The sequence below is a fragment of the Oncorhynchus mykiss genome, chromosome 12, assembly GCF_013265735.2.
Source record: "Oncorhynchus mykiss isolate Arlee chromosome 12, USDA_OmykA_1.1, whole genome shotgun sequence".
Lineage (NCBI taxonomy): Eukaryota > Metazoa > Chordata > Actinopteri > Salmoniformes > Salmonidae > Oncorhynchus > Oncorhynchus mykiss.
The window spans coordinates 18,472,667-18,491,225 of record NC_048576.1 but is presented as its reverse complement, the minus strand read 5'-3'; the positions used below and the strand labels follow the sequence as shown (position 1 = coordinate 18,491,225).

At 41.1% G+C, this 18,559-nt stretch overlaps 1 protein-coding gene and 1 long non-coding RNA gene across 2 annotated transcripts; one reads left to right on the top strand and one right to left on the bottom strand.

The window, feature by feature from the left end:
- Nucleotides 1-2,552: 2,552 nt before the first annotated feature.
- On the top strand, nt 2,553-4,887 carry rbp4l (retinol binding protein 4, like). Its single transcript, XM_021622908.2, has 5 exons — nt 2,553-2,604; nt 3,042-3,159; nt 3,423-3,559; nt 3,855-4,180; nt 4,387-4,887. Exons 2-5 carry the CDS (start codon nt 3,043-3,045, stop codon nt 4,395-4,397), a joined length of 591 nt encoding a protein of 196 aa, XP_021478583.1. The 5' UTR covers nt 2,553-2,604; nt 3,042; the 3' UTR covers nt 4,398-4,887.
- Nucleotides 4,888-7,480: 2,593 nt separating this feature from the next.
- Nucleotides 7,481-18,216, bottom strand: LOC118937636. Its single transcript, XR_005034891.1, has 3 exons — nt 18,058-18,216; nt 15,795-15,965; nt 7,481-7,521 (listed from the first exon to the last, which is right to left on the bottom strand). It is a non-coding gene; the product is annotated as an uncharacterized LOC118937636 (long non-coding RNA).
- Between the last annotated feature and the right edge of the window lie 343 nt (nt 18,217-18,559).

The following is an 18,559-nucleotide window of genomic DNA, read 5'->3' as shown; positions in this document are numbered from 1 at the left end:
TGGCTTTTCAAAGAACTACAGAACAGCTAAAGAACTACAGAACAACTAAACAACTGTATTACATCTAAAGAACTACCAAACTACAGACCAACTAAAGAACTACAGAACAACTAAAGAACTACAGAACAACTAAAGAACTACATAACAACTAAAGAACTACTAATGCCCAAAGAGCTATCCCAGAAATAGACAATAACACTGGGTGTAATGCCTCAAAGTTGTGTTGAGAAAGATTACAGTACACAATGCTCTAACTACTGGAAGTGCCTTTAGTTAAATTAATGAAGATTCAATGAAGAGGGGTGGTGCCACTCCTCTGCAGAGCCCATTAGCCAATCATTCATGCCCTTTGCCATCATCCTCTGTGTCCACTCCTCAGAACAAAATGTCCCCAGAGAACTCCAGACAGCTCCTGGCAGGAGGCTCCAGGTACTGGGATTACACTCTTATACTGGTAACAGGTGGACAGTGGTGGGAAAAATACCTAATTGTAATACTTGAGTAAAAGTAAAGATACCTTCATAGAAAATGACTCAAGTAAAAGTGAAAGTCACCCAGTAAAAATCTAAAAGTATTTGGTTTTAAATGTATTTAAGTATCAAAAGTAAAAGTATGAATAATTTCACATTCCTTATATTAAGAAAACCAGACGGCACTATTTTCATAATTTGTACAGATAGCTAGGGGCACACTCCAACAAAGTGTTTGTGTTTAGTGAGTCCGCCAGATCAGAGTCAGTAGGGATGACCAGGGTTGTTCTCCGGGATAATATATGGAGTGAAAAGTACATTATTTTCTTTAGGAATGTAGTGAAGTAAAAGGAAAAGTTGTCAAAAATAGTAAAGTACAGCTACTCCAGAAAACGACTGAAGTAGTACTTTAAGGTATTTTTACTGAAGTACTTTACACCAGTGCAGGTGGATGAGAAAAGCCTCAGCAGAAGAGAGACTCCATTGACACAGTACATGCTTGTGGTAAAAATAGGCATGTCATGTAAAAAAAAATAGGTCTTCTTAAATAACTACGATCATGCAACTATACTAAGATCCTGGTGAGGTCATCTCACATGGCACTTGTTACACAATATTATTAAAGTCACCTGATCAGGGTGAATCTCTCCAGATGAAGAGAGCAATCTAGGACATTTCAGCCTCACCCTGCAGGCTCAAAATGGAAATTGTGTGTGTGTGTGTGTGTGTGTGTGTGTGTGTGTGTGTGTGTGTGTGTGTGTGTGTGTGTGTGTGTGTGTGTGTGTGTGTGTGTGTGTGTGTGTGTGTGTGTGCGTGTGTGAGTGCGTTCATGTGTATGTGACACAACAGAAGCGTTAGTGTTTATTGTATCATGTTGTTTCCAGCTGAGTTCATACACGGAGTCTCCATAGAACACAAGTGTTACGTTACAAACATAACCTTAAAGCCATGCCAGTTATGTACATCACATATACATGGATCAGAGTCAAACAAAGCCTATCTATAAAAACACTAGCTCACTAGTTCTGGGTTTGATTTCCACTGGGGACCAGAACAAAAATGTATGAGCTCATTACTGCAAGTTGCTCTGGATAAGAGTGTCTACTAATTTACTAAAATGTAAAAATGAGATTTAAGTTCACCTATCACACCCTTTGGCATTCCCCATAGGGGAACCCTTTTTGGTTCCAGATAAAACCCTTTTGGTTCCATGTAGAACCATTTTGAGTTCTGTGTAGAACCCTCTGTGGATAGGATTCTACATGGAACCCAAAACAATTCTACTTGGAACCAAAAGTCTTCTACATTGAACCAACAAGGGTTCTTCAAATGGTTCTCCTATGGGGACAGCCGATAGCACATTTTTTTCTAGAGTGTGGGGTTGACTTTAAAATGAAGGACATGTTGTTTTTTACTTCAAAATGAATCACTAATCACATGAAATAAATAATAATAATCTTCAGAAATAACTTTGTCAAAGGAACAAAACAACTAGGGCTTACAATCAGAGTGAAATCTTAAACCTGGGTTAGGTGGGTTAAAATCTTTCTGTAAGTCTCAGAAATGAACATGTCAGTAGGCTGAATTTTGGCACTGATTTATTGTATAAAGAGAACTTAAATTAATATAACAGCTTTTAAAATTATATTTGGTGCAAAATTTCAACTTAAAATATCAAGAATGACGCAAAATACACTTATTTTGTGGAACGGCACTAGTATTCCATCAGCATAGTAATGATTTATGTGCTGGAACACAACAACTAATGCTCATTACTGCTGGCTCTGTTTTCTCTAATCTTGCTGGTCCTCTGTGTTTGTAGAATACATTTTCCCATTGTAAGTGTGTGTGTGTTTGTGTGTGTGTTTCTTCACAGTTACATAAAGCCCTAATTGTTTTTACGGGAGGCATGGGCGGGTTCAGAGGTGAAGCCAGATTATAGTCGGAATTTCACCAACCGGATTAACCCGCGATTTAATCACCTTATTTACTTACAAGAAGTGAAAATAATCATTAAGCTTGTCTGTGTTCGTGTATATAAAGGACCCCAAACACAAGAGACTCCACAACCTAACGGACAACCACAAAACAGAGATCACTGAGTTCTACTTGCTGCTCATCTTTACAAAGAAAGGTAAGGTCCAGCCACTTGGTAAAGAGGAGCCGTGGATATAATATAACTTGATTATCTTACTGAAAACGTAAATATTGTTCTTGAATACAGTATGAATTTATTTTGGAAGATACTAGTTAGCTAAGAATGAGTTGTGCTTTTGTATATATGTGCATGCGAAATATGGGATTGGACAGCTCATTTCTACCTCAGGACCCTATGAACATGTAACAGAATGACCATCGTTCCTAAAAAAAAATTTTTATGTAATTTTACTACAACTACTAGTGTGTTTACTAACTTCATTTGAGGCTCTCTCTCCTGATCTAGTGTATATTTTGTCTAGTGTGGTCAGTTCATCCCCATGTTCTCTCTCTCTCTCTCTCTCTCTCTCTCTCTCTCTCTCTCTCTCTCTCTCTCTCTCTCTCTCTCTCTCTCCCTCTCTCTCTGCTATGCAGCATGGGATCCTCAAAGCTGACTCTCCTCATGGTCCTGATGGCCTGCGTGGAACACACCTGGTCTGCCTCCTGCGTGGTCGACAGCTTCACAGTCAAGGAGGACTTTGAACCGAAGAGGGTGAGCTTTGCTACAGTACATACATTATGGGTCACATCCCTAGACAGACAAAAACAGTTCTAAACATGATTGGATAAACATGGCTGTACGAGAATGTTTAACGTAAATGAATATGAGATTATTACAATGATCTACTGATTAAGTCTTACGTCTCCATATATACATTTAGTGCTCTGAATTTCCACCCTCATCTCCATCACTGTCTACGGTATGTGTGAGCATTTCTCACCTTTCTGGTTTTGTTCTGTTTCTCTCTGTGGCAGTATGCAGGGAAGTGGTATGCCCTTCAGAAGAAGGACCCTGAGGGACTATTCCTCCAGGACAACATCTCCGCTGAGTACACCATTGATGATGACGGCACTATGACAGCCTCCTCCAAGGGACGTGTCACTCTCTTCGGGTGAGTAGGTCTATATCAACTTTTAATAACTAGCATATAAAGCATAGAGTCTAAACTAATTGTCTAATTGTACAGAGGAATGTGGTTTGATATCCGAACATTAATCTAAACAATTTGTCTGTTAGACAACAAGATTTTGTGGACAGGAAATATAGACAACAGTTTACAGTGTATGTTATGGATCGCAATAATGTTGCGTTTGTATTTGACCTCCGGTTCTGTTTTGCGAGAGCTAATATGAGTTTGAGTTTGTTCTGGATTGTGTGCTGATGAGTGTGTGTTGTTGTGATGACAGGTTCTGGGTTGTGTGTGCTGACATGGCTGCCCAGTACAGTGTGCCTAACCCCACCACCCCCGGCAAGATGTTTATGAACTACCAGGGGCTGGCCAGCTACCTGTCCAGTGGAGGTGACAACTACTGGGTGATTGACACCGACTATGACAACTATGCCATCACCTACGCCTGCCGTACACTGAAGGAGGATGGAAGCTGCGAGGATGGTTACTCCCTGATCTTCTCCCGTAACCCACGTGGCCTACCCCCAGCCATCCAGCGCATTGTCCGTGGGAAACAGGAGGAGATCTGCATGGCTGGCCAGTTCGAGCCTGTCCTGCAGTCCGGTGAGTTGGACACAGCATGGAAAAAAATGAGATCCCATCTGGATAATTGCAATGAGAGCATTTATCCAGAGCATCCTGATTAATGAATGAAAGATAAGCGGGAGCTTAGAGTTGTAGTTAAAATACAATAAAAAACTATTCACAACCTTAGGAACATAACTTATTCATGCTCCATAACCTAACTTATTTTTCTCTTTCATCTACAGGAGCTTGCTAAGTGGGCAGCACACCCTGTGCTCAATTCCTTAAACATGCTGGCATGAGAAGAGGCCTCCAGGGCCGATGGATGCATCCATAGCAGCGCTGTAGAAATGAATAGACCGTGTTGCGAGGCGGGAGGGAAGAAGCCCGCCTCAGCCACCCATTGTCTCAAGGGAAGGGTTGCTCAATTAGGTTGGTGTGTTCTGTCAAGTCAAGTGTGTGTGTTAAAATGTATCTTATTTTTTTTCAACAAATCTCTGAGTTGTATCCATGTTTGATCAAGACTGCATTTAAGCAAAAAGGCCTGAGTGTGTGTGGTATATGGCCAATATACCATGGCTAAGGGCTGTTCTACCACACGACGCAATGCGGAGTGCCTTGATACAGACCTTAGCCATGGTAAATGGCCATACATCACAAACCCCCGAGCAGCCTTTTTGCTATTATAGACTGGTTACCAATGTAATTAGAGCAGTAAAAATAAATGCTTTGTCATACCCTTGGTATCTGGTCTGATATGCTATGGCTTTCACCCAATCAGCATTAAAGGCGCAAAACACCCAGTTTATAAAGAGCGATACCTGAGGTACATTTGAGACCAACACTGAGACAAAGCACCACAACAACCCTCAAAGTTACCCTGAACAAAAATATAAACGCAACGCTCAACAATTTCAAAGATTTTACTGAGTTCACAGTTAATCTATGTTTTTCACATCACTGGGAATACAGATACGAATCTTTTAGTCACAGATACTTTAAAACAAAGATCAGACATTTTCAGCATTCAGGAATTGTGTACAAATCCTTGCGACATGGAGCTGCGCATTATCACTTTCAGTTTTTAGTCATTATATTTTTAGTCCAGCAAATTCAACCAAATCTATCTGGACATGAATACTACACTGAGTATACCAAACAGGGTACCTACCTAACATTGGGTTGAATACCCCCTCCCCCTATTCGACAGCGCAAAACCTAGCAGTACTATTTATTTTCTCTGAGAGTGAGGTGGATACAGTTGAAGTAGGAAGTTTACATACACCTTAGCCAAGTACATTTAAACTCAGTTTTTCACAATTCCTGACAGTTAATTCCAAGAAAAATTCCCTGTCTTAAGGTCAGTTAGGATCACCACTTTATTTTCAGAATGTGAAACATCAGAATCATAGTAGAGAGAATTATTTATTTCAGATTTTATTCTCAGTGGTTCAGAAGTTTACATACACTCAATTAGTATTTGGTAGCATTTCCTTTAAATTGTTTAACTTGGGTCAAACATTTCGGGTAGCCTTCCACAAGCTTCCCAAAATAAGTTCAGTTAATATTGGCCCATTCCTCCTGACAGAGCTGGTGTAACTGAGTCAGGTTTGTAGGCCTCCTTGCTCGCACACGCTTTTTCAGTTCTGCCCACACATTTTCTATAGGATTGAGGTCAGGGCTTTGTGATGGCCACTCCAATACCTTGACTTTGTTGTCCTTAAGCCATTTTACCACAACTTTGGAAGTATGCTTGGGGTCATTATCCATTTGGAGGACCCATTTACGACCAAGCTTTACCTTCCTGACTGATGTCTTGAGATGTTTCTTCAATATATCCACATCATTTTCCTACCTCAACAAACATTTGGCAAAACACAACACACAATTCTCTACCTTTGGCACAACCTTCACAATTAAAATCTATTGTGTGCAAATGAAAAGCAACACTGTTCAACAAGCTAAGCTGAATTATCAATTGATCACTTTCTCTCTTCACATGTGCAAACAGTGATTGCATAAATGTTCACTTTGCAATCAGACCTTTGGTATGGATAAAAAGACCACAGGTGAGTACTCCTATGTTTGGCGAACAACGGAAGCAAACTTGACAGAGAGAGGCAGAATTTGAGGTAGAGGTATTTTTTATTTAACTAATCAAGTCAGTTAAGAATAAATTATTATTTACAATGACGGCCTACCCTGGATGACGCTGGGCCAATTGTGCGCCACCCTTTCAGATTCCCAATCACGGCAGGATGTGATGCAGCCTGGATTCAAATCAGGTACTGCAGTGACACCTCTTGCACTGAGATGCAGTGTCTTAGACCACTGCGCCACTGGGGAGAGGTAGAGACAGAGGTGGACATAGAGGTGGAGGTGGAGATAGAGGTGGAGGTAGAGATAGAGGTGGAGGTAGAGATAGAGATCGAGGTGGCGGTAGAGGTAGAGAGAGGTGGAGATAGAGATAGAGGTGGAGGTAGAGATAGAGATCGAGGTGGCGGTAGAGGTAGAGAGAGGTGGAGATAGAGATAGAGGTGGAGGTAGAGAGAAGTGGTGATAGAGATAGAGTTGGAGGAGGAGGTTGAGATAGAGGTGGAGGTGAAGGTAGAGATAGAGGTGGAGGTGGGGGTAGAGTTGGAGGAGGAGGTTGAGATAGAGGTGGAGGTGAAGGTAGAGATAGAGGTGGAGGTGGGGGTAGAGAGAAGTGGTGATAGAGATAGAGTTGGAGGAGGAGGTAGAGATGGAGGTGGAGGTGGGGGTGGAGGTGGGGGTGGAGGTGGGGGTAGAGATGGAGGAGGAGGTAGAGATGGAGGTATTTGTATTTATTATGGATCAAATCAAATGTATTTATAAAGCCCTTCTTACATCAGCTGATATTTCAAAGTACTGTACAGAAACCCAGCCTAAAACCCCAAACAGCAAGCAATGCAGGTGTAGAAGCACGGTGGCTAGGAAAAACTCCCTAGAAAGGGCTGAACCTAGGAAGAAACATAGAGAGTAACCAGGCTATGAGGGGTGGCCAGTCCTCTTCTGGCTGTGCCGAGTGGCCAAGATGTTCAAATGTTCATAGATGACCAGCAGGGTCAAATAATAATAATCACAGTGGTTGTCGAGGGTGCAACAGCTCAGCACCTCAGAAGTAAATGTCAGTTGGCATTTCATAGCCGATCATTCAGAGTATCTCTGCCACTCCTGCTGTCTCTAGAGAGTTGAAAACAGCAGGTCTGGGGCAGGTAGCACATCCGGTGAAAAGGTCAGGGTTCCATAGCCGCAGGTAGAACAGTTGAAACTGGAGCAGCAGCACGGCCCGGTGGACTGGGGACAGCAAGGAGTCATCAGGCCAGGTAGTCCTGAGGCATGGTCCTAAGGCTCAGGTCCTCCGAGAGAGAGAAAGAGAGAAAGAGAAAGAAAGAGAAAATTAAAAAGAGCATACTTAAATTCACACAGGACACTGGATTAGACAGGAGAAATACTCCAGATATAACAGACTGACCCTAGCCCCCGACACAAACTACTGCAGCATAAATACTGGAGGCTGAGAAAGGAGGAGTCAGGAGACACTGTGGCCCCATCCGACGATATCCCCGGACAGGGACAAACAGGCAGGATATAACCCCACCCACTTTGCCAAAGCACAGCCCCACACCACTAGAGGGATATCTTCAACCACAACTTACCATCCTCAGACAAGGCCGAGTATAACCCACAAAGATCTCCACCATGGCACAACCCAAGGGGGGATGCCAACCCAGACAGGAAGATCACGTCAGTGACTCAACCCACTCAAGTGACGCAACCCTCCTAGGGACGGCATGGAAGAGCATCAGTAAGCCAGTGACTCAGCTCCTGTAATAGGGTTAGAGGCAGAGAATCCCAGTGGAGAGAGGGGAACCGGCCAGGCAGAGACAGCAAGCACGGTTCGTTGCTCCAGTGCTTTTCCGTTCACACACTCCTGGGCCAGACTACACTTAATCATAGGACCTACTGAAGAGATGAGTCTTCAATGAAGACTTAAAGGTTGAGACCGAGTCTGCGTCTCTCACATGGGTAGGCAGACCATTCCATAAAAATGGAGCTCTATAGGAGAAAGCCCTGCCTCCAGCTGTTTGCTTAGAAATTCTAGGGGTAGTTAGGAGGCCTGCGTCTTGTGACCGTAGCGTACGTGTAGGTATGTACGGCAGGACCAAATCAGAAAGATAGGTAGGAGCACGCCCATGTAATGCTTTGTAGGTTAGCAGTAAAACCTTGAAATCAGCCTTTGCCTTAACAGGAAGCAAGTGTAGAGAGGCTAGCACTGGAGTAATGTGATCACATTTTTTGGTTTTAGTCAAGTTTCTATCAGTCGTGTTTAGCACTAACTGAAGTTTATTTAGTGCTTTATCCGGGTAGCCGAAAAGTAGAGCATTGCAGTAGTCTAACCTAGAAGTGACAAAAGCATGGATACATTTTTCTGCATCATTTTTGGACAGAAAGTTTCTGACTCATGCAATGTTACGTAGATGGAAAAAAGCTGTCCTTGAAACAGTCTTGATATGTTCGTCAAAAGAGAGATCAGGGTTCAGAGTAACGCAGAGGTCCTTCACAGTTTTATTTGAAACAACTGTACAACTATCAAGATCAATTGTCAGATTCAACAGAAGATCTCTTTGTTTCTTGGGTCCTAGAACAATCATCTCTGTTTTGTTCAAGTTTAGAAGTTGAAAATTTGCAGCCATCCACTTCGTTAAGTCTGAAACACAGGCTTCCAGGGAGGGCAATTTTGGTGCTTCACCATGTTTCATCGAAATGTACAGCTGTTTGTCATCCGCATAGCAGTGAAAGTTAACATTATGTTTCCGAATGACATCACCAAGAGGTAAGATATATAGTGAAAACAATAGTGGTCCTAAAACGGAACCTTGAGGAACACCGAAATTTACAGTTGATTTGTCAGAGGACAAAACATTGACAGAAAATATCTAAACCAGGCCAGAACTTGTCCGTGTAGACCAATTTGGGTTTCCAATCTCTCCAAAAGAATGTGGTGATCAATGGTATCAAAAGCAGCACTAAGGTCTAGGAGCATGAGGACAGATGCAGAGCCTCGGTCTGACGCCATTAAAAGGTAATTTACCACCTTCACAAGTGCAGTCTCAGTGCTATGGTGGGGTCTAAAACCGGACTGAAGCGTTTCACATACATTGTTTGTCTTCAGGAAGGCAGTGAGATACTGCGCAATAGCTTTTTCAAAAAAAATTGAGAGGAATGGGAGATTCGATATAGGCCGCTAGTTTTTTATATTTTCTGGGCCATGGTTTGGCTTTTTCACGAGAGGCTTTATTACTGCCACTTTTAGTGAGTTTGGTACACATCCGGTGGATAGAGAGCCGTTTATTATGTTCAGCATAGGATGGCCAAGCACAGGAAGCATCTCTTTCAGCAGTTTAGTTGGAATAGGGTCCAGTACGCAGCTTGAAGGTTTAGAGGCCATGATTATTTTCAACATTGTGTCAAGAGATATAGTACTAAAACACTTGAGTGTCTCCCTTGATCCTAGGTCCTGGCAGAGTTGTGCAGACTCAGGACAACTGAGCTTTGGAGGAATCGGCAGATTTAAAGAGGAGTCCGTAATTTGCTTTCTAATGATCATGATCTTTCCTTCAAAGAAGTTCATGAATGTATCACTGCTGAAGTGAAAGCCATCCTCTCTTGGGGAATGATGCTTTTTAGTTAGCGTTGCGACAGTATCAAAAATACATTTTGGATTGTTCTTATTTTCCTCAATTAAGTTGGAAAAATAGGATGATCGAGTAGCAGTGAGGGCTCTTCGATACTGCACGGTACTCTCTTTCCAAGCTAGTTGGAAGACTTCCAGTTTGGTGTGGCGCCATTTCCGTTACAATTTTCTGGAAGCTTGCGTCAGAGCTCAGGTTCTTTCTGTATGCCAGGGAGCTAGTTTCTTATAACAAATGTTATTTGTTGTTCGGGGTGCGACTGCATCTAGGGTATTGCGCAAGTTTAAATTGAGTTCCTCAGTTAGGTGGTTAACTGATTTTGGGGTAGGCAGAGGGTGTCTGGAAGGGCATCTAGGAATCTTTGGGTTGTCCGAGAATGTATAGCACGACTTTTGATGATCCTTGGTTAAATCAAAAGTCTCAGAGTACAAAAATCAGTTAACCACCTAACTGAGGAACTCAATTTTACCTTGCGCAATACCCTAGATGCAGTCGCACCCCTAAAAACAAAAAACATTTGCCATAAGAAACTAGCTTCCTGGTATACATAAAATACCCGAGCTCTGAAGCAAGCTTCCAGAAATGGATCCCCATTAGCTGCTGCCAACGCAGCAGCTACTCTTCCTGGGGTCCAGCAAAATTAAGGCAGTTTATACAAATGTAAAACATTACAATACATTCACAGATTTCAAAATAGTGATGAAATCAATCTCTCCTCCACTTTCAGCCAGGAGAGATTGACATGCATATTATTAATATTAGCTCTCTGTGTACATCCATCTGAAACTAACTGCAGCTCTTTGATGAGTGTTGCAATCATTTCAGTCAAGTCAGTGGCATGTTGTTAGTAAAAATTGAAAAAAGCAGGTGGAGGTAGGTCACTGTGATGATTTTAACTGAAACATCCTCCCTCATAAGCAAGCTACGCAAACCAGCCAATAAGCTGCCATGTTGAGTAGGTGAAGGCAAGACAAAAATAAAACCAAAAACCCATTGGCTTAACAATAAAGTGACAAGGGGAATCACCAATATAACCATGTTACATATGGGGTGGAAGGTGTATGATCGCAAACACCATTGAACGTATGGCCATTTTCCAGGCAATGTAGGAGGCCTGTGGTGGCATTCCAGTCCATTCAGGGGTGGAGGTGTCATGCTAAATCAAATCAAATTTTATTGTTCACATACACATGGTTATCAGAAGTTAATGCGAGGGTAGCGAAATGCTTGTGCTTCTAGTTCCAACAGTGCAGTAATGTCTAACAAGCAATCTAACAATTGCACAACAACTACCCAATACACACAAATGTAAAGGGATGGAATAAGAATATGTACATAAAAATACATAGATGAGCAATGGCCGAGCAGCATAGGCAAGATGCAATAGATGGTATAAAATACAGTATACACATATGAGATGAGTTACGTAAGATACAGTTGACGTCGGAAGTTTACATACACTTAGGATGGAGTCAAACTCATTTTTCAACCACTCCACAAATGTTTTGTTAACAAACTATAGTTTTGGCAAGTCGGTTAGGACATCTACGTTGTGCATGACACAAGTAATTTTTCCAACAATTGTTTACAGACAGATTATTTCACTTATAATTCACTGTATCACAATTCCAGTCGGTCAGAAGATTACATACACTAAATTGACTGAGCCTTTAAACAGCTTGGAAAATTCCAGAAAATGATGTCATGGCTTTAGAAGCTTCTGATAGGCTAATTGACATAATTTGAGTCAATTGGAGGTGTACCTGTGGATGTATTTCAAGGCCTACCTTCAAACTCAGTGCCTCTTTGCTTGACATCATGGGAAAATCTAAATCAAAATTGGAGACCTCCACAAGTCTAATTCATCCTTGGGAGCAATTTCCAAACGCCTGAAGGTACCACGTTCATCTGTACAAACAATAGTATGCAAGTATAAACACCATGGGATCACGCAGCCATCATACCGATCAGGAAGGAGACGCGTTCTGTCTCCTAGAGATGAACGTACTTTGGTGCGAAAAGTGAAAATCAATCCCAGAACAACAGCAAATGACCTTGTGAAGATGCTGGAGGAAACAGGTACACAAGTATCTATATCCACAGTAAAACGAGAACTATATCGACATAACCTGAAAGGCCGCTCAGCAAGGAAGAAGCCACTACCTCAAAAACGCCATAAAAACGCCAGACTACGGTTTGCAACTGCACATGGGGACAAAGATCATACTTTTTGGAGAAATGTCCTCTGGTGTGATGAAAGAAAAATGGGACTGCTTGGCCATAAAGACCATTGTTATGTTTGGAGGGAAAGGAGGAGGCTTGCCAGCCGATGAACACCATCCCAACCGTGAAGCATGGGGGTGGCATCATCATGTTGTGGTGGTGCTTTGCTGCAGGAGGGACTGGTGCACTATAAATAGATGGCGTCATGAGGAAGGAAAATTATATGGATATATTGAAGCAACATCTCAAGACATCAGTCAGGAAGTTAAAGCTTGGTCGCAAATGGGTCCTCCAAATGGACAATGACCACAAGTATACTTCCAAAGTTGTGGCAAAATGGCCTAAGGACAACAAAGTCCAAGATATTGGAGTGGCCATCACAAAGCCCTGACCTCAGACCTATAGAAAATGTGTGAGCAGAACTGAAAAAGCATGTGTGCTCAAGGAAGCCTACAGACCTGACTCAGTTACACCAGCTCTGTCAGGAGGAATGGGCCAAAATTCAACCAACTTATTGTGGCAAGCTTGTGGAAGGCTACCTGAAATGTTTGCCCCAATGTAAACAATTTAAAGGCAATGCTACCAAATACTAATTGTGTGTATATAAACTTCTGACCCACTGGGAATGTGATGAAAGAAATAAACACTGAAATAAATCGTTCTCTCTACTATTATTCTGATATTTCACATTCTTAAAATAATGTGGTGATCCTATCTGACCTAAGACAGGGACTTTTTACTTTTTAAATGTCAGGAATTGTGAGTTTAAATGTATTTGGCTAAGGTGCATGTAAAATTCCGAGATCAACTTTATGTAAACATTATTAAAGTGGCATTTTGTAAAAGTGACCAGTGATCCATTTATTAAAGTGGCTAATGATTTTAGTCTATGTTGGCATTAAAATAAATTTTAAGGATCGGACCCTTTTTTCTCAATTCTTGCCTAAAATGGCATACCCAAATCTAACTGCCTATAGCTCAGGCCCTGAAGCAAGGATATGTATTTTATTGATACCATTTGAAAATAAACACTTTGAAGTTTGTGGAAATGTGAAAGGGGTGTAGGAGAATATAACACATTAGATCTGGTAAAATAATACATAAAAATAATTGTACCATCTTTGAAATGCAAGAGAAAGGCTATACTGTACTATTCCAGCCCAGGTGCAATGTGGATTTTGGCCACTAGGTGGCAGCTGTGTATGCGCAAAGTTTTAGACTGATCCAAAGAACCATTGCATTTCTATTCAAAACTTTGAATTGAGACTGCCCAAATGTGCCTAATCTGTTTCCTAATAACTTTTCATGTTCAAAACAGTGTACTCTCCTCAAACAATAGCATGGTATTCTTTCACTATAATAGCTACTGTAAATTGGACAGTGCAGTTAGATTAACAAGAATTTAAGCTTTCTGCCAATATCAGATATGCCTATGTCCCGGGAAATGTTCTTGTTACTTACAACCTCATGCTAATCTCATTAACCTAGATTAGCTCAACCATCCCGCAGGGGACCCACCGATCCTGAAGAAGATTTATAAATGTATTTAACAGTCTGACGACCTTGAGATAGAAGCAGTTTTTCAGTCTCTCGGTCCCAGCTTTGATGCACTTGTACTGACCTCGTCTTCTGGATGGTAGCGGGGTGAACAGGCAGTGGCTCAGGTGGTTGTTGTGCTTGATTATCTTTTTGGCCTTCCTGTGACATCGGGTGCTGTAGGTGTGTCCTGGAGGGCAGGCAGTTTGCCCCCCGGTGATGCATTATGCAGACCGCATCACCCTCTGGAGAGCCTTGCGGTTGAGGGCAGTGCAATTGCCGTACCAGGCGGTGACACAGCTCGACAGGATGCTTTCAATTGTGTGTCTGTTGTGAGGGTTTTAGGTGACAAGCCACATTTCTTCAGCCTCCTGAGGTTGAAGAGGCGCTATTGCGCCTTCTTGACCACACTGTCTGTGTGGGTGGACCATTTCAGTTTGTCCATGATGTGTACGCCGAAGGAACTTAAGTTGCAGAAACATTTCAAGGGTGATCATTGGAAACAGGATGCGCCTGAACTCAATTTTGAGTCTCATAGCAAAGGGTCAGAATACTTACATAAATAATGTATTTCTGTTTTTTATCTTTAATACATTTGCAAAAATGTATAATAACCTGTTTTTGCTTTGTCATTATGGGGTATTCTGTGTTTCTGATTTATTTTTTAAATCAATTTTAGAATAAGGCTGTAGCGTAACAAAATGTGGAAATGGTCAAGGGGTCTGAATACTTTCCGTAGGCACTTTATGTCCTAAATACAAAGTGTTATGTTTGGGACAAATCCAACGCAACACGTCACTGAGTACCACTCTTCATATCCAAGCATGGTGGTGGCTGCGTCATGTTATGGGTATGTTTGTCATCGGCAAGGACTACGTTTTTTATGATCAAAAGAAACAGAATAGCGTCAAGCACTGGCAAACTCCAAGAGGAAATCCTGGTTCAGTCTGCTTTCCAACAGACACTGGGAGACAAATTCACCTTTCAGCAGGACAATAACCAAAAACACAAGGCCAAATATACACTGGAGTTGCTTCCCTAGATGAAATTGAATGTTCCTGAGGGGCCAAGGTACAGTTTTGACTTAATCAGCTTTAAAATCTACGGCATGGCTTGAAAATGGCTGTCTAGCAATGATCAGCAACCAACTTGACAGAGCTTGAATAATTTTAAAAATAATAATGTGTGAATATTGTACAATCCAGGACAAGTGTGCAAAGCTATTAGAGACGTACCCAGAAAGACTTTCAGCTGTAATTGCTGCCAACTGTGATTTTAAAATGTATTGTCTCAGCGGTAACTACTTATGTAGATGACAAATTTCTGTATTTATTTTTCAGTAAATTTGCTAACTTTTCGAAAAATATATTTTCACAGTCATTATGGGGTATTGTGTGTAGATGGGTGGAAAAAAATATTTTATCAATTTTGAATTCAGGCTGTAACACAAAATGTGGAATAAGTCAAGGGATATTAATACTTTCTGAAGGCACTGTATTTAGATAAAGTAAACATTCACAAACACCTGTTGCATCATCCTGGACTCAGGGGTAGATGTAACACAGTAAATGTAAATCTGGCACACTCAAATTCTTATGATATGTTACATTTCATATGGTATGTATTTATTTGTGATTGTCCATCATACATCTTGTATGATACGAATTACAATTCATATGACATGAATTTCAGTTAGCGCAATATGTCATTAACGGCAATTTCTTACAATATGTTATGAATTTGAAAAATTTATGATATGTAACAAACTACAATTTGTAGCTCGGTGGCTAGGTGGTTAAACTTAATGTTTAGCAAGGCTCGGGCTTAGGGTTAGAGGTTATGGTTATGGTTATGGTTAAGGTTAGGAATTCTGTTAAAGGGTTAGCTTTAGGGTTAAGTGTTAGGTTAAAGATTTAAGTTTAGGGTTATTGTTAGGATTAGGAGTTAGGTTAAAGGGTTAAGGTAAGGATTAGCTAACATGCTAAGTAGTTTCAAAGAGCTGGCCTTTTTAATAACAGTGTAGCTAGTTTGTTTTGAGTCTATTGTGTTGTTGTTTTGTTTTCCACTGGTCCAGATGGTCCCACTCACCAGTCCCTCAGACGCCAGATTGCTAATTAAAGCTTCTCCTCACAGAACCTCTTTGTAAGAGCCATAGTTAATAATATAAGTGGATTTACCTGCTCAGTTGTTCTCCTGTAGTCTGTGAACTGTGAATACTGGCAGACAGAGACTCCACTGGTCCAGGTCCAGTTAGGTCCACACTAGGTCCAGCTAGGTCCAGACTAGGTCCAGTCTAGGACAGTTCTGTAAGTCAGTTCTCTCTCACACCAGCTCAACGGCCTCAACTCCTGAATCACGAGACCACAGATATCCTATTAAATTATCAAGTTAGTTCTAATATGTAATTATTTGTGTGAGCCTTCAAAGCCTTTACCCGGAAAGTCCCCATGTGAATATGGCCCACACAAAATGTGACTTTGTGTATTAACAGAATAGCGGAGTTGCAATAGGCTTATCAAGCTAGTTATTCAGGAACTGTTTTCTCCTGTTGGGTGGTCCTGTGCATGGGGTGATGTAAGTTTCCTTTAACAATCAGTCTTCCAGATAGACAGACACAGAACCTTTGTATAAAACTCTTTAGTAATAAAATGCAATTGCAGACAGAGATTCACATACAGAGTACCTCAGTAGTCTATAGTAAAGATCTGTGTGGCGAAACAGGAGACAAAGCTCCTTATACTAGTGGTGTGAACAACCTACCGTCAATCATACCTTAACATTGGATACAAAGTATCTAAGATGAGTAAAACATGTCTAGACTGTGGTTTCTCACTATGCTATCTCGGCCTTGAGCCTGGGTGACAATCAACAGGTTCAGACCATTCTCAGCCAGGGAACAAAAGCAGTACATCTCCATTTACCCAGTACTTTTCAGTCATTGCGCATTGCAAGCATACAAAGGTTATCACATATATACAGTAATCATGGCATTGGCAAGTTCTTAACTTCCCTGCCTGGGCTGATTTTTTAATTGTACCTTTATTTAACTAGGCAAGACAGTTAAGAACAAATTATTATTTACAATGGCAGCCTACACCAGCCAAACCTGGACGACACTGGGCCAATTGTGCACCGCCCGATGGGACTCCCAATCACAGCTGGTTCTGATACAGCCTGGATTTGAACCAGGGTGTCTGTAGTGACACCTCATGCAGTGCCTTAGACCGCTGTGCCACTGATGAGACAGTGGGTAATGCAGTCAGATGGAACAGAGTAAATATGCATTTTAACATCATAGATTTAGCCGGATGTAACTTGTGGAATAGACACCAGCTGGAATGTGCTTTTAACCTATCAGCATTCAGGATTAGACCCACCCGTTGTATAAAAAGCTATATTTAAACCATGATCACCCACTGAGAAATACTGTAGTTATTTCATGAGAATGAATAGATAAAGTAAACATTCACAAACACCTGTTGCATCATCCTGGACTCAGGGGTAGATGTAACACAGTAAATGTAAATCTGGCACACTCAAATTATTATGATATGTTACATTTCATATGGTATGTATTTATTTGTGAGTGTCCATCATCCATTTAGTATTAAATGTTACGAATTACTATTCGTATGATGTGTTACGAATTTGCAAAACATATTATATGCAGCACATTTGTAGCTATGTGTCTAATTTTAGCTAGGCTAGGAGTTAGGGTTAAGCATTAAGGTTAGGGCTAGGGTTAAGGTCAGGGTTAAGGTTAAGGCTAGGGTTAGGAGTTAGGTCAAAGGGTTAGGGTAAGAGGGTTAGCTATCATGCTAAGTAGTTGCAAAATTGCTAATTAGCTAAAATTGTAATGTTGTCTGTGATGACATTTTATCACGCAAACTTTGGGTTGCTTAGACATTCAAGTTAACAAGCTACCATCCACCCTGACCAACTGCCTATTAATCTGAAATGTATAACATATTTGTATGTTATTGTAATTTGTAACATATCATACAAGATGTATGATGAACATTCACAAATGAAAACATACAACAAAAAAAAAATGTATGTGTCATATTAATTTGAGTGTCCTGGATTTACATTTACTATGTTATGTCTAGTCTATGAGAACAGGCTGGTTTCATTGCCAGCCTGTTCTAACTTCCTTTCTGTACTATTCAACAGTGGTGATTGTGGCATGGTGAGAACTCAAGATAGGAGACTGTTCCCTCTAGTGGCACATGGTATTTTTAATTTGGCCTAACAGAGACAGAAGAAAAAGCAAGACACTCAACCTTAACCCACATTTTTTCTGATCGCTTATTTGATTTATTATACTTTTCTTAATGCTTAGGTTGTTACGAGTGTACTGATATAAGTCCCAGAAACTTTAAGAAAAAACACTTCATACAGGAGTAGTGCCTGTTGTTCACACACGCTAGAATGACCCACCTGATCTTGCCTCCTCCCATCGCCTTCCATTTTTGAATAATTGTTCAAGCGGCCACTTGAGTATCTGGTCAATATAATGGATCATCTGTGGGGACACAGTTGACCAGAGCAAGCTGTTCCCTTCCTCGCTTGAGCATGCCAGATATTCTGGAGGAACCGTGAGCTCATGAGGAGAGCATTCTGACACGCTAGAGGGAACGCCCACTTACACAGATCATTTTTTCTATGGTAAACAGCCCGAGTAAACTATCTTATTTATCCACCATCATTAGTACTACCACACTCATGAGGAAGAGTGATGATTATGCAATGATTATGGATTTATTTGTATCTTTATGGTACCTCAAATCTATATGGTATGCATTATTTTTCCCTCAACAACTGTTCGCCCCCGTCCTAAAAAGACAAAAACAGAAAGTAATTGGTGACCGATTAAGAAACAAAAAACTTATGGACTTTATAGTGAACTTAGTGTGACTCAGCATTATAGCCAGACCTAAGG

Coding starts and splice junctions, on each gene's coding strand:
- rbp4l (XM_021622908.2), top strand. CDS start 3,043: ATGGGATCCTCAAAGCTGACTCTCCTCATGGTCCTGATGGCCTGCGTG. Junction 3,160..3,422: donor AGGACTTTGAACCGAAGAGG/GTGAGCTTTGCT, acceptor TCTCTGTGGCAG/TATGCAGGGAAGTGGTATGC. Junction 3,560..3,854: donor GGACGTGTCACTCTCTTCGG/GTGAGTAGGTCT, acceptor TTGTGATGACAG/GTTCTGGGTTGTGTGTGCTG.